At 40.0% G+C, this 16,687-nt stretch overlaps 1 protein-coding gene across 6 annotated transcripts; it reads right to left on the bottom strand.

Annotated features, from left to right (window-relative positions):
- Positions 1-292: 292 nt before the first annotated feature.
- On the bottom strand, positions 293-13,248 carry plat (plasminogen activator, tissue). Of its 6 annotated transcripts, none has more exons than XM_051423619.1 (15): positions 13,152-13,248; positions 7,432-7,519; positions 6,806-6,929; positions 6,405-6,539; positions 5,421-5,531; positions 4,271-4,445; positions 3,642-3,733; positions 3,373-3,547; positions 3,176-3,261; positions 3,009-3,071; positions 2,693-2,897; positions 2,466-2,602; positions 2,008-2,148; positions 1,695-1,843; positions 293-1,585 (listed from the first exon to the last, which is right to left on the bottom strand). In XM_051423619.1, the coding sequence occupies exons 2-15, from the start codon at positions 7,486-7,488 to the stop codon at positions 1,418-1,420; spliced, it is 1,818 nt and encodes a 605-aa protein (XP_051279579.1). In that variant the 5' UTR covers positions 7,489-7,519; positions 13,152-13,248; the 3' UTR covers positions 293-1,417. The 6 variants fall into 6 exon arrangements, with proteins under 6 accessions (XP_051279579.1, XP_051279584.1, XP_051279581.1 ...); XM_051423624.1 differs by having other exon boundaries at positions 6,887-6,929; XM_051423621.1 differs by lacking the exon at positions 13,152-13,248 and adding an exon at positions 9,328-9,565.
- Between the last annotated feature and the right edge of the window lie 3,439 nt (positions 13,249-16,687).

Below are 16,687 nucleotides of genomic sequence, written 5' to 3'. Positions count from 1 at the left end.
AAATGCGTACTGTTTCTCAATTGATAACATTTTATTTTGAAATTTTCACTGTTGAATGAGTAACGGGTACTGGCAAGGTCCACAAGATAAAGTACATTTCAACAACTCAGTGTTTCAATAGTCATGACCAAGGAATGTGCTCAACGAAGCGTAATTTAATTCAGAGGCCGATAAACTGAGCCTTTTTTTCCTTTAGTGGTCCTTTACCTGTCATGATGTAATGAATTTATCAGTAATTTATTGATGACGATAAAATACCAAAATGTCAAAAAGCATGAAACATACAAAAATGTATTCCAAACATTATTTATTGACAAAGGAGTATGTTGCTAGATGTGGTTATAATTACAGTGACAATAAATTATTAAACTACAATACACACAGTCCAAAAGTAGTTTATCCAAAACAATATAAAATACATATAAATATTAACTTAGTACAAAACATGTAAAACCCAGTCATAGAACAAAGGAGATAAGCTTTGCAGTCAATAAGCAGTTTAATATAGAACATTTTCAATACTAAATCAATATTCAGACAATATAACTGCTGGGCTCAACCCAGGTGTCTGGAGGAGAAGTGCTCTGGAAATCTGGTTAAAAGAATTAGTGGAGAACAAGTGAGATTATGTTCTTCCTCTTTAGTGACGTGTAGAAACAGGACACAGGTTTGTTGAATGGAGTGAGTCTCTCAGAGTTTCCTGCTTCCACCTGTCCAAATCTATTCTCATCTACAAGGCGGCAGCAAGCTAGAACTGCAAAAACAAGCAGAATCTGAACCAGCAGATAGGTTCTGTCTTTTGGGTGCAGGTCTGGAAACCCTCAAGCCCCAAACTAACTGTAACATAATCTTTGCACAAAACTTTAAAAAATGCGTACATTCCTATGTGAGTTACTGTACTGTGCAAAGTGAATGCTTATGTCGAGTGCTACTGACCTGAAGTCTACCGCTGTGACTTCGTCTATAAACCAGCATAAAGCCAGCCAGAAAGAGCAGAGGAACAAACTGATATTTCCTTTTTTCCTGCCTGATCCTCCAGTTTGGTGAATGAGAAAACACATTAAAACTTTGTATAAAAAAATGTTATTAAGATCGAGGTGGCCCAGGAGGAGGAAAAAAGGGTTTGTCCTGTGTTTCTGTCCATATATACTGTCACATTCAACACAGTAAAGAAGAGACCATGGAGCTCAACATACATTGAGCATGAAAAACTCATGATTGTGGTCCCTCTTGTGCCTCTCTGTAGGAGTGGTTCGGCTGGTTTAAAACCTCAGTTTGAATTTAGATCAACAGATAAACCCTGAACAGAACAGAGTCTTCTCTTCGTCTATCTTCTCAATGATAAACAGATCTGCTCTACCCACTGTGTTTATGGGTATGGTCATCCAACAATATCTTCTTGGCAGCCTCCCTTACTTTAGACCGGGTTTGCCTTAATCTTGCCGTTGATCCAGTCGATGTAATGGGTGACACGGGTGTAGACCCCAGGCTTATCCTTCTGCCCACACCCGTCGCCCCAGCTGATCACACCCATCAGAGTCATCTTGTCATTGTTTCGACAGACGAGCGGGCCACCGGAGTCTCCCTGTGGACGAAGTCCAAGAAGCAAAATGGAGAGAGGGAAAGAAGAATTAGATAATGTCAACAGCATTTATTTTAGGAGGAGGTTAAGTGTTAATGTCAGGCGTTCTCACCTTGCAGGCGTCATCCAGGCCTCGGGTGTCACCAGCACACAGCATGTTGGAGGTAACTGTGCGTCCAGACAGAACAGCTGGGACGCAGCGCTCTCTGGGCCAAAGGCGAACATAACCTCTCTTAACACGCTCAGAGAACTGTGCAGAAACTGTGGAAAGAGTGTTTCGGTTAGTGCTTCGATCAATTCAAGCTTTTACAGCCCTCTGCTGGTCAGTCAAGTAAGTGTGACCAGCTTGTGTGTGAGATTCACCTTGCGGCAATAGTGGCCATGCAAAATTAGAATATCATGAATCAGGCAGGACGTTTGCTTACATTCAGAGTCTTTTCCATAACCTGAGATTTCACATTCGGTCCAGTCGGGCAGCACCAACCCACGTTCAGGCAGACACGCAGGAAGAACCTCTGGAGAGTTTATAGCACAGATGCCAATGTCCGTTTTCAGCTTCAAGAGAGCTGCAAGTGGAACGTGACCAGAGGAAAGTCAGGGTAATGCACTGGGGAAATGTGGGATGGAGACTGAGGCAGGATTTAAAGTTTTAACAAGCCTTTGCAGCCCACTTAAGGTTCCATATCATCACAGCTGGGGGAAAACATTGTTGCCAGGTGTCTCATTTCATTTTCATCATTCACTTTATAGTGTGCTAAAACTTAAAATGCTAGTTTATGACAATCTGGCATTTTAATGATACAAGTAACACAGTAATACATAATATTATATTTATAAAACTGAACCAACTACATGATTATTGTCTCTTTAAGTGTTCACTCACCGATGTCATTGTCAAATGTTTCGTTGTCAAATTTCTCATGGATCCAGTACTTCTCAACTTTAAAAATCTGCTCGCTGCTGGAATTCTGTTTCCGAAACGTTCTTCCCAAAATGACTTCCAGTTTTTCTGCTTTATCACTGAAAAAGATAGGGAATGTGTTTGTATGCTGCAAACATGTTCATTACTGTAGTTTCTGTGCATGTGTGAAGGATGTCAGTCATTCTTACTTGTCCTCAAAGCAGTGTGCAGCAGACAGGACCCAACAGGAGTCAATGAGGACTCCTCCACAGCGGTGAAAGTGTTTCCTGAGACGGGATTGGTAAACATTAATGACCGCCTGCCACGGCTGCTCCGTGATGTTGCTCTCTCTGCCCCCAAACATGCGGAACGCCGGTCGATTCAAGGTGTTGTCTTCACGCTGCCCACATGTTGCTACAGAGAGGTTGCAGGATGATGGTTAAATGACAGTAAAATTACAACACTCTATACACATCAGAGGTGATGCATTCTGGGTGATTTTCATTGGATGTGAAGATGCCCTACCTCTGTTGTTGTTAGTGGTGGGGGCACGCGGGCCAGAAGTGGTGATGGTAGATGGGCGTCTCACTAAAAAAGAGGAGACAAGTTTGGGTGGAAGATTTTAGTTCATACACTTCTAACAGGTAGCTGACTTCTTGACTTCATTAAACCATGATAGTGAGGGGACTCACAGCATTTAGGTATGTCACACAGCTCCCAGGTCAGCAGCATGTTTTTATAGGTGTGACACCATGGACCGTCATCACCGTCTGGATTCCTATTAGATAAACGAAGAGGAAATGCAATGAAAACCTGAGTTGTTTTTATCTTTCTCCATGTAAGGAGAACCTCTCATGTGTTATCATAATGTGTGTGTTGGTGTCTCTACCTGCAGAAGTTGTGGCTGCCCAGCCCCTGCTCCAGTGCATCAGATTTCCAGGCATTGTTGAGCTTGCGCTTCAAAGCAGGGGAGTCCCACGGGAGACAGCGAGAGCCGCTCTTGGTGACAGATGCTGTGCCTCTGTATGACTGACCAGAGCCCTGCATACATTGTTTGTACTTATCTGCTCCAAAAACACACAGCAAAACCAAGTGTTAAAGCAATTCATTGGTTTATTATTAGTCTTTTAGCTTATTAGCTTTTTTGAAAAGCCATACCTTCAGGACACTTGGGCATGGAACAGAACTCCCAGACGATCTGAGTGCCTTTATAGATGTAACACCAAGGAAGGCTGTCATCGTCGGGGTTCCTGAAGGGGAAAAGAAAGGCAAGCGCAGTGAGTAAACATGTTCAGTTTTTTTCCTGCAAAGTCACTAATTCACCTGTCATTCCAGATCCTATAAGCATTTTGTGTCCTGGTATATAAGCCTATTTCCACCTACTCTTGGCCAGATAGTCTATTGAGTCATAGTACTTGAGAATTTTAGGCTGTTTCTTGTCCATGTCTGTTAATACTCTTTTGACTCTGTCTGCCTTTTTGACCTGTAAACTTTGCTTTTAATTTTCCTGCGCTGTTTGTGAGTCATACTTTTGGGAAACTGAGCTGTTCCAAAGAAGGTGGATTAGTTTATGCCTTTCAATATAAGATGTTCTCACTTTCAGCCGCAACCAGATCAATCAGTTCATTTAATCAAATGCCAGAATACAGTGTCAAGTGCATAATTCCTGCGTTAATCAAAAAAATGTGACCAGGTGGATTTTCAGACACCTTCCTTGATTTAACTGAATATTTGCAGTTTATTCCTACAGATGCTCCGACACTAAACAGATTAGACTGCTTACATACCTGCAGAAGTTGTGATTGCCCAGTCCAAGACTGCTGGCGTCCACTTTTCTAGCCGTGAACTTCTTTCCTCTCAGAGATGTAGAATTCCAGTTGATGCACTCTGCTCCTGATTTGCTGATACTCCATGTGCCGCGGTATCCTTCACCCTGCCCCACTGCACACTTCTCATTGGTGTCTGTTGAAGAAAGAGACCATGTTAAACTGCATGTAGTATCATTTTTATTTGAGACTGTTATCACTCTAATTCTGTCACCATGAAGCATTTTTATTGGATCTGGAAAAACTTCCAGCCACTCCAAAATATTTGGACAAATTATGGAAACATTGTTATTTCTTATACAAGACATTAAACTCTCAACTTGTGTCCTAATGGCATTTATATAGTAGTTTTCCAATTAGTGGTTTAAAACAATGACCAAACATAAACTATGATTATTGTAAATGCAATCAGATTTATTGAGTCTGGCCATTGTAACTCATTACTCTTTCGCTGAAATCACTTGGCTGTCACCATTGGGGTTTGCATAATTATCCCACTGAGAGGGTGGGGTGTCCCTAAAGCCTCAGAAAGCCGCCCACAGAAACAAAAACATTCATATCCCAGAATGTCTTTCCATGGTTTATGATCCTTTCTTCTTCCGTCCAAACCACAGGCCCATGACACCTACTGCATGAGTCACACGGTCAGACTGTGACTTTATCTAGTGTCATTAAGAAGTTCGTAGAATGTTTTAATAAGTGTTGTGTCACCAGCCACCCTGTTATGGACATTACTGAGTTTATTGTTAATTAAAAAAATATGCAAACCCAAATACTAGACATAGTGGAATATCCAGGGTATATCTGTTCCAGCACAGAGGACTAAATAAGAAATTAAAGTATAGCTGAAAAGTCAATTAATTAATTAGTTGATCAACCAAAAATGCAACTATTCTCCATTGTGAGGATCTGTTGTTTTTTCTCTGTTTTATATAATTGTTAACTGAATCTTTGGGGTTTTGGACTGTTAGACAAAATAAGACACTGTCTTTTTGGACACTGGGAAATTATAATGTTAATATTTCTTTACATTTTACAGAGAAATTAATCAAGAAAAAAGCTGTGAGGTTAATTGAATAATTAATAGTTGATTGAGTTTTTGAGTACTTACTGATTTCACAGTGAGTCCCACTGAAGCCTGGGGGACACTGACAAATGTAGTCAGAAGTGTACACAGCCTCTTTACAGGTTCCTCCGTTATAGCACTGAGACATGTAGCAGTCTGGAAGGGGCAGACAGAGAGCCAGTTAGTCAGTCATACGTCATCCAGTTCTTCAGAAACAATCAGAATACGATTGATTGGCCATGACCACTTGCGTATACAGAGCATTCAGTTTGTGGGTTTGGCCTTGTTTGTGTCACATTTGACGTAGAAACATTCCGTATCATGCAAAGGTCTGTGTGCCTGTTTCATCCTGACTCTCGGATCCTGGTAAACTTCTTCATAGCTTCACTTTTAAAATATCACGCAAAGATCATGATCATGAACTCTTGGCATGTCATGCCAAGAGTTTCTTTCAAGAGCAGAACTGGTTTTATGCCATCACCAGTCCGGTTTTTCATTTATTATTTCAACATTTCCTAAAGGCTAGCGCTCAGAATAACAGAACCCCACTCGCTCCCAGTGGTATGAGCTCACAGATGGTGCTGTTTGACTGAAAAATGTGGTTGTAATTTGTCTGAGGGAGGGGCAGTCAAGCTTCAGAGAATTCACCAGTGGGGGTGAAAGTGCGCACGAGGGCTTGTCTGGCAGGAGTGTTTCAAACAATCTCAGACTAAACTATGCCTACCAGAAACCCAACAGCTCTTCATTTGGATGCACTGAAATAACAGGGATTTTGGACTCATGAGCGAGGCAAGCCAACAAAAAATAATCATCTGAGGTCGTAACAGCAAGTTAGAGGTAAAATGAAGTTATAGGGAACAACAGAGGTCAGTAAGGGCAGGCAAACAGGTTGACAGACGGATTAACAAGCAGAATATTATATTCTGCTCATTGCCAAACAAAAAGGTCTGATTAGAAAGAGACAAGAAAGTAAGACAAGTCAGCCAATCCACATGTGTTTGTGTGTGTATGCATCCATGTCACACTCACTGATGACGGGCACAAAATGACAACGCTCTCGTCCTCTTAATGCACAATGGCAATACTCCACACGCTGTCCCCTCCATCGCAGCCAAGAGTCCCCAAAACTACGCACAGCTGACGTCTCACTATCCACACAATATACTGAGAGAAAACACACACACACACACACACACACACACACACACACACACACACACACACAAACAATAAGTATACAGGCAAGACACACAAAAAACTTTGTAACAACATTGTAACATGTACAAGGGGTTATTAACATTAAGGTACAACAGCAGAGAGGATGACAAAAACATGAATTAAAAGAATGTGACAATGAGGATAGTGATGGTGGTGATGATGATGGTGGTGGTGTTATTAGAAAAGACAAACAGAAGTGTGATGGGGCTCACGGGAAGTGTCAAAGGAAGGTGAAGACTTCTGGACATGAACAATCAAAATGGTCCGTCTAGCTGGCTGCCTGTCAGGCTCACCTCTGTAAAAACGAGTCCCTCTCTTAGTGCGGAGCAGCTCCACCTGCAATGGAAGAAGATGCATTAAACAATTGGAATTGGTTGCATGGCATTGGTTTTCTACCCAGGCAGCCAGTGCTTTAATTTAATTTCTTCAGGATACTGTGAAAATAAACTTGCAGAGACTTGAAACTTGCTTCATATGCAGTTCATCCCGGTCAACATTTAGTGGCCTTTAAGTTTTAGTCAAACATCAGTTGTTTGCACAAACATAGTGCTCCAATACACATGATGTGAGAGTTTGCTTTCATTATTAGTGAGTTTATGAGATATATTGTTTTAAAATCTAATGGTTAAAATGAAAATTAATGAATATTTCTTCAGTTAAAAGATAAATGAAGTAGCTTTATTGCATGTAAAATGTTGCTGTACAGCAGCTGACACTTAAGTCTTGGGTGTTGAAGCACCATAATACTCAAAGCACACAAATTCAAAAATATTAAACTAAACTGTTTGCACAGACAGATTATAAACCACAAAAAACGTGACAAGGATGTTGTACTTACATTGGCCGCTAGGCAGCAGCAGAGAGCAGACAGGAACACTAGTACTCCAAGTGTCATGGCTATTCAAGTGGTCTTCAACTCAAGTGGTCTGAAAGTAGAACATAAATGCTTATTAAAAACAACTCAAAGACTTTACAAGCTAATACAGTTTAGACGGACACTTATGCTGAGCACTGATACCTAGAGATGCTGTGTGTGGTAAACACAAAAGACTAACTCAGTTTTAATAAGTACCATTGGATTTGCACTGATCCATAATTATTTTATAAGATTTTAAATAAATACAAATAAAATACAAATTTGGAGTCAAAATAATTATTTTACACTTTCCACTGAGGTTCTAAAAAGAGTAAAATTACACGAAATATGATTCTGGCAAAAATTACTGCGTTGTCACTACAAAGACTACAAAATAATAAATTAGCAGCAATTTAAATGAGTTGTCACAGTGCACTTCTTAACTGCATCCTTTAAAAACCCACTAATATTAACATTATTGATAAACACACAACCAACATGAAAACACTGGTAACACTGTGAGACCTTGAACTGACGGAGAAGCACATTAAGGCGAGTGAGTGACAGAGCATGGATTTGATTGTTGTATGTCTATTCGTGTAAATCTTTTGTCCTGAATCTGTCATTAATGCTGAGCCAACAATTGCAGGAAACCGATCAACACAGATCAACCTTCTCCTGACTATACTGTGTCTCTGGTCAGCTTCCTTCCTCCATCCCTACTCCTGCTGCTGAGGGAGACCACTGGAGAGGAAAGGGTGGGTAAGGTAGGGGGCTTGTGGGAAACCAGAGGTCATTTCAAGTTTCTTGAAGTTGTGTTGACTCAGACAGGAAGAATTAACAGCCTGTGTAGGACAGTCTGATAGGAGCTTAACAATTTTGTGCTATATATGTCTTTACGGTCCTACTTAAATTCATTTCCCCTTTATCACAATTCCTCTACAACTTCCCCACTGGGAATAAACAGGAGGCAGATTATCTTCACTTCATGCAAAAAATAGACGCTGACCACCACATCAAACAACACAATCTGGACAACCCTGGAGCGATTAAAGGCAGCACGCACAGCAGAAAGTTTCTGCACCATACTGACAGCATTCCTTCTCTAAACAGCAGCTGTAGGAATGAAGTGACGGAGGACTTTAATGGGAAAGAGGAGGGAAAAGAAGGGAAAGCCCAGAGCAAGAAAAAGTAACTAAACTTATATTTCCCTTTTTATACTTCCAGAAAAACAACAGACTTGTTCCTCCTTTCTGTTTTAAAGCAGTCATCATGCAGAGAAAAGGTATAGAGAAGAGCGCTCGTTGCTCCTCATTGAAGTGTGAGTAAACATGAGTCACAAAATGAAGGAGGGGGTGAGTGGATGAAGGAGTAGAAAGGAAAATGGGAAATAGGAAAGAGAATAAAAATAAAGTTAATGAGGGTTGAAAATGAAAAATTACCTCAACATAAAGAACTTCCAAGCTGCTTTAAAAATAACCGTAACAAACTTCTTCTACAGACACAAAGCACCCAGACATACAGAAGAATCATGTGCATACATGCCTGCACGGTTTCATATACTCCTCTCTGTCGGCTGGTTCTCCACTGACTCATCTTCTGTGGTTGACTGAGCTAATTAAAAACAGCACTGTGTTTTGATATATCAGTGAGGTAAAACAGCTACGCTGGCAACCACACACATACACACCAACATACTCTGTCTCACACACATACACACTCTGTCTCACACACATACACAAAGTGTTCAGGAACGTGGAGCTAATCAACACTCCTACACACAAAGATTTACTATTCGTTCGCCTCATTGTTCATTGGCACAAAGACTCCATCTCAGGATTTGACTTTTAAAGCACATACAGATGCATTCACACTCACCATTAAGAGAACACGTCCCTTGAAAGCTATCCTTGCCTTAAACAGATAAAAACCCAGTTGACCCGTTTTTACCCCCCAACTGAGCCTCACTGGCAGGGTGACAACAAAACACTAGTTTCCTTTTTGTTTCCTTTGTGCAGCTGTTCAGCTCCGTTCACTCACCCCAGCCCTGTCAGCTGAAAACATGTGTTTCCTGCTAAAATACAGCCAATGCGGGGCCCCATGCATTTCGGAAACGTGCGTACATATCAACACATACACACACAAAAACACACGGCAACATGCACACATCAGATATGAACATATGTGCATCCCACCCATTTTTAAGAGTCTGTGGTATCTGACATGCAGAGGCCCTGTTTGGGCGCCATCAACGCAGCTCCTTTGACAATCCTTTGAGTTTTAGCCGTGTTTTTCTGTCTGTCTTATAACATTTAATGCATTTGAACAGACATAAACACACAAAATAAACATGTGCATGCCAAAGTCAAAGTAAAGTTGCGGCTGTTCTTTTAGTTTTATGTACCGTGGACTTACTTGGACTCTCTGACCAAAAACTGTTGAGTTGAATCTCATAATCTTTTATTAGCTTTGACTGTAACATTTTCCTTTTCAGCTATTTGAAAAAACAAAATATTTGATGTGAATTTAGGTTCACCTGGAGAATTTCTGCTGCAAAATGCGTTTTATCAGAACTCTGAAGGTGTCAAATATAAAAAGTAATAGCTGTGATATCTGTGTGGTTTTTGGTGTAACTGGCAGCAAATATGGGCTTACAACAACCAAACAACCACAAACGTTTACTGAAAAAATACCTTTAATTCAGGTTCAAGTCAAACCACGTCACTAACCCTTCTGACTGCTTAAGGGTCAAAGGTCAAAATGTAAATGTAAATAGTTTACAAGAGCATCATAACCAATAAATTACAAACTTACAAAGCGAGCGGGACACCGGCGTCCCTCTGGCACTGATAGGGTTAAGGCATTTGTCTGTTACACCCAATCAGTTAATAGCTGAAACATGTACAACCAAGTATGCAGCCTGAGGAGAGTGTGGTTCCCCTAGTAGGTCAAATATGAATGGAAGAAATTAAAACATCTCTGGAGCAGCAGCAGCAGACAGACTGTGAGTCAGCAGCAGCTTCATAAGAGCAGTTTCAAGATGCACCACTTCAGTCGGGCAAACGCATGCAACAGACGATAACACAGACATAGCCTACATAAAAAGACTCTCACACACAGAGTTTATGTCCAAACTAATAGTTAATGTTTTCCACCAACGTTATTCATTCATCCTATTTGTGTGCAACAGGAACATATTTAAAGCAACAGATCTTAAGTGCTGACCACAATCTTTGACATCTTTGCGGTGAGTTCACCGGACCATTAGCAAGGATGTGTAATGATGATGGTGCGCTGAGGTTGTAAAGGTTGGAGGTGAGACGTTTTTGTCTTCCAGTAACAAGGCCGAAAAGTCAAAGTATTAAACGTTGAGAATGCTTAGACGGCATGCAGGGGACATAGTTGCATCTACCTGTGAGGTTCAAAGTTACGGTTCACTTTAAAGCATCGCCATGGTTATTTTTCCTGCAAATATCAGAACTGACACTTAATGAAGAACTTGGAGTGGGTGGACTTTACAGCGAGCATCGCAGCACTTTTATAGCCCAATTTTCTTTGGCACTGAAGCTTCTTAACATTTCTTAGAGAGCACTTGTTGGGTTGAACTGTAAACACTATTCCCATTCTCTTGTCACAGCATGTTGGCATCGTCAGTTTCCGGTAACCTTGCAACATGTTTTTTAACTGGTTTGACCTGCTGGGATCCAACCTTTACAATAACTTCAGTTGAGGCATTGTTCCCTCAGTTAACAGGTTTGCATGTGCGTAATATGTTTTCTGATGATGTCTTATGGCATGCAATCTCATTTCGGTAAGCTACTTAGCCAGCATTATGCATTCTTAACTCAGGGGTTTTCAGTCAAGCTTCAATAAACCAGCTGTGATGCAGCTCTGTAAAGTCCCCGAGAACAAAGGGCTGTATTGTTGCCTTACAGCTTCCCTCTGTGCAGGGGGGCCTTGAATTCCATATCAGAAAGAAACACAAGCTCATCAAGCCAAAAGAAGCAAGAAGAAAGAGCAGGTGTTGACAATAGAAATGAGTATAAACCTGAGGAGATGATGGAGCATGAGACAGCTACGTGGAAGAACATGAAAGTATGGAAAGAAAGGAGAGAAAGGAGAGAAAGGGGAGAAGGGCAAAAATAGCAAGAGGAGGGAGATGAAATCAAATCCGAGAGGTCAGCACAAAGACAGTGAGTAGTCCTGAGTCATCCCAGCTTCCAGGACTGCACAAGACATATGGAGAGAGACACAGATTGAGGCATTCATAGGATTTACAACCAACATCAAGGCCATTAGATGAAGACACAATCCACAAATGTAGTCAGATAGGAAGAGTAGAGATGTGAAAGAGGGTTTTTGTCCAGATTCAAATGAAAGCTGCAGTATTGAATTACTGACTCTCGAGGGATTCAGCATCATCCTCATTGTTCCCACAGTCTGATCCAGAACTACCCTCTATGTCTGACCTACTCTTAACTTACAGCTTTACAACCAGACCAGACACGCTGTGAGTCACAAACATCAGCCACAAACACAGCTGACCACACTGTCGGGAATGCAGATAATGGATACAAACTCTACTTTCTCTCAACATGCAACAGAACAGAGCGTCAGAGTGATGGAGACTATCAGCGCTGACGTAGTCCAGCTTAGAAGGAAATCCAACTCCTTAGCCTGATAAGAGTCTGCATGTCAGTGATCCTGTGCAGGTTTCAGCACAGGGTGGTACACTGATACACACATGCATTCTGAGAGAAAACACTGTATCATAGCAGTGATGTTGATAACAAACATACAGCGAGTCCAGCAGTGAAGCACAATATCACCAGGTTCTTGTAACATTTGTAACATCAAGATTTTTATGTGCTACAAATATTTGATGTGACCTTGGTAAAGCAAGTTACTGATTTCTGAGAAAGCTTTAAGGGATGAAGAGTGAGTGTGTGATGCTGTGAAGGAATTTGTACAGTCGTATTCTCAACAGATTGAACAGGTGGATGTGAACGGAGAGTGTAAATAATGAGTGTTGAGTGTTGGGATGCCAAATGAATGAGCAAGCACAGTTTCAGTTCCCCACACAGTTAATGTAAAACCAGACAAATTACTATCACCACAATCATAATAGTTACTACATTGTCCTTAGAAACTGTGTGTGTCACCTTGAATTAATTGTTAATTACACTGAACTGCAGGTTACTATACACTGTGGTAACACTACTGTTTAAAGGTATATTCCCTACTGTATTTCTGATTAATTTTCACAAGAGATGTTTACTTAATTTTTTAATTATTATTAATTAAATAAGATGTGTGTCAAGACTACTCCATACTGTTATCTAATTATGTAAGATTCAACTGTAGGACTTACAATACAATACAATAATATTGAATATTACCCAGCCATACTAATTGGTCTAATCAACTTAAACTGGTTGAAATATCTTAATTAACTTTTATCAGATGCCATCAAATGTATCAGATTATCAGATCCATTCCCCCCTTGACACATTAAATATCAAGCATGCAAAATGTTAAATCAGTATCATTAATAAAGCCTAACCTAGGAACTCTACATCCTTTAGATAAAGATTCAAAATGAACTACAATAAAAGCTATGATCAGAAAACAACCTCATGCATTAGTATAAATAGATGTAAAGCACGACCGCATCTGAGTAAAACAAAAAAAAAAGCTCTTACCAAATTGCAAATGTTCTTCTCAAGAGAAGGACGAGTGTGAGTGTCCCTGGGATCTGTCGCTCGGACTGAGCTGGTTAACCCTCTGCTCCAGTATTTATTGCCGGTGAGTGCAGGGGGAGGGCTGCTGTGACCTCAGCGGGGAAGCGAGGCTGGCTGGTCGGATGATGATGCAGCCAGCTGGGCGGTGCTTGATGGGACCTGTCCGAATATTTCATTATATCTAAATGTATGTATTATGTATTTGAATATAAATAAAATATCGTTAACAAGAGATTATTGTTAATAGGCATAATAATGATTGTCATAAATATCGTTATGATAAGAAATAATCAACTTTATTGATCTTTATTGAGTAAAAAAATTGTCAAGCAGCAATAGGCAGTAGAAGAGAAATGCATGTCATAGATTAGGGAAGTAACCTCATAAAACTGTAATATTACATTATAATAATCTGCTGTATACAGTATACATACTATATATATTTACTATATACATGTAGCTTACACCAAAAATACAGTAAAAAGTACCTGCAATAGGTATATTATATTGTCATTTGGAGGTGATTTACTTCAGTCAGTGTGTCAAAACTATTATTAAACTAATGGGGATTTTAAACTAAGTATGGAGGGGCATAAAAACTTGCATATTATTGATTGATTTCACACTATCAGTGATCTCTGGCAGTCTGTGATGGGCTGTGGCTGACTCTGCATCAGTACAGTTAACCAGCTGGCACCAGGAGTCACAACCACTATCCCCTTATTCCACCCATCCGTCCTCAGGAAATCAGTCACTTAGCCTCAAGAATAGCTCCATCTTTTCTTAGTAATTTTATTAGCATTGGATAATTCATGTTCATTGTTTTTACTGTGTGTTAACTCCGCGTAAAATAACTGAAAACATGGTACTCGAGGATGTATTGGGTGGGGGTAGTTAGCTTGGCGTCTGTCCTCTTTGTTTCCATCTGTGTTAGATTAGAGTGCGCTCCCACTGCTTGATGAGGAAAATCACACATTAACACACACACAAACACACACACACACACACACACACACACACACACACACACACACACACACACACACACACATACATTGAAAGCACATGTATAAAATCAAGTTCCCCCAACACAGCCAGGAGTCATATCTCTTTGAGTAATGCTCTATTGCTTTACTACAATAAATGCAATTGATCATTTATGTCATGCCTCCTCCCTTGTGTTGAGTAATGAAGAAAGTATTTCTACTGTCCTTTATTTGACTGCCCATTATTTACATTATGCAAGGAATGGTGATGAGAGGCATTTGTAAATGCTGTGGAAGAATTGCAGAAACTAGACAAACCACTGCTTTAAACATTTATTGTTTGCTGTCTTAATGTGTGGGTGAATGTTTTCCTTGGACTAAGACTCTCTAACTCCATAAACAGAGTATCAAGTGCCACGTATAATGAAGAAGAATCTGTCTTGGTGACGTTTGAGCAGAGACACAATGCAGAGCTTTCTATCTTATATGACAACAGAGCCTCTGATGCAGTGACACTGAGGTTATATCACATTTTAAATCAAAACAATTTACCACTATAGCCACACACTGTATGAAAAACAAATTCTAAAGATTACAAAGCAATAATTTTAATCTGTAAACATGTTCTTCTTACTATACAAGTAGTTTAACAGCATTTTGGCGAGCTAAAAACACTTCCAATAAATAACTGGCCTTCAGAGTTTAAACCAGAAGCATCTGTGAAACTATGAAAACGGTAGTGGACAACAGGATTACAAATCAGAAATCAGAAAACAAAAGTTACACCAGGGCTCTATGAAAATAATATAGACCTATTAACAAGAAAACTGTCAAATGAGTTACATTGTCCCTCTGGAAGTAGGTTAATGTTCAGTCCCCATGGCATTGGAAGTACTACACAGTAATCTAGCAAATGAAATTCAGGAGAGTAAAAGTAAAAAAGAGTAAACACAAAACAATATAAAGCAGTAGTTCAACGTTTTGGGATATTTGGCAAAATGTCAGGCGACTAGTATAAATGGCTAGCTTGGTTAGCAGTTTGCAGGAAAACTTAACTCACAAGTCACAAATCGACAATTACAAATAAGTATCAACAGATGATGGTCCATCAAGGGGCATTTATATCAGATGTCTCTCAATATTTGACCCAGTTGTGTCTGTTGGTGTCTGTAAGCTATAAGCAACAACATGTTCAACTGAAGCTAACTGTTGAAAAGGTATTGAAACAGATGGACGTTGTGGGAAGTAAACAGTCGTGTAATAATATGTAATTGAGGACAACATTTAAGACATTTCCACGGACAAGGTTTACATGACTAAACAAAGCTAAATAAGACAACAAAAGTCTTTCATTATAAGTTCCATTTATTTTGGACTGCCATGAAGCCGTTGTGCACTGTCCTAACTGGAAAAGACTCGGAAGCAGCACCATATTTTGTTAGTGTAAACAGGAAAGACCTTTTTTTCTCACAAACATTTCCAACAGTTCCAGATAAAATACCAGATAAAGTGCATCTTCTTATACACCCACACAGATCACGTCAGAGAAACGTCAGTCTGTTTGTTGTACCAGAGTGAGTTATTAGTTTTCTCACCTGAACTTATATATTCAATCCAGGAATAGTATGTGATGAAATGAAAACTTAATTCTGGAAATTCTGAAGTGATCCTCTCCAAATACAACATCCGCTGGATCAACACTGGCTTGGCTGGTCAAGTTAGACAGTGTTAAATACTGAAATTGATATTTGATTTTAGTAAAGACACATCACGCAGCTGAAATAAGACTAAAAAGTGAGTGTTGGACTCTCTTTTTGAAGACTGAACTTAAAATCTTGTGTCATTGCTGTTCAGTTTTACCATGTATTTTAACCTTCATGAAACTGATCTCAACCTCCAAGGAAACGCATCTGATTAGAGCTGGTACACCTGAGTAAGTAGCCTAACATCCCCATTACAGAACAGTGACGGCAAAGCATTTGAGACGCAGCTGTGTGATTACAATTCAGTTCTACAAAAACAAGATCCACCTTGGAAAAACATAGGAAATCCTTTTTTTTTACAACGAAAGATGAGGGATTTAAGAGGGAGACGTGAAATAATACTTACAGTAAGATGAGGTGTCAGGTCATGAGGGCAGGAGGTGACCCTCCTGTCCTGGATTGGTAAATTGATCCAACCATTAGCGAGAAGTTGTAATACTGAGCATAAGTTATGTCCATTCCCAAAATAGTGGCAGCCATAGGCTCCATGAAAACCCCATTCTTAAACTTAGAGATTTAAACTAATCCTTATAATGCCTACGGGACCCACTAAAGCAAAGTGACGGTCCCTGAGGGGCCCATGAACCACATTTAGGTACCACTGGGCTACAACACACAAATAAGGCAACACAGGGATACAACATAAAGATTATCCTGATGCTGTGAATATATTTATTTAGCAACGACGCATTCTTCACTTGTACAGCACAATAATCCTCCACCTCTTTTTGTCATGTAGCTAATAGAC

Source organism: Dicentrarchus labrax, unplaced genomic scaffold, assembly GCF_905237075.1.
Source record: "Dicentrarchus labrax unplaced genomic scaffold, dlabrax2021, whole genome shotgun sequence".
Taxonomy (NCBI): Eukaryota; Metazoa; Chordata; class Actinopteri; family Moronidae; genus Dicentrarchus; species Dicentrarchus labrax.
This window is presented reverse-complemented; position numbering and strand designations above follow the sequence as displayed.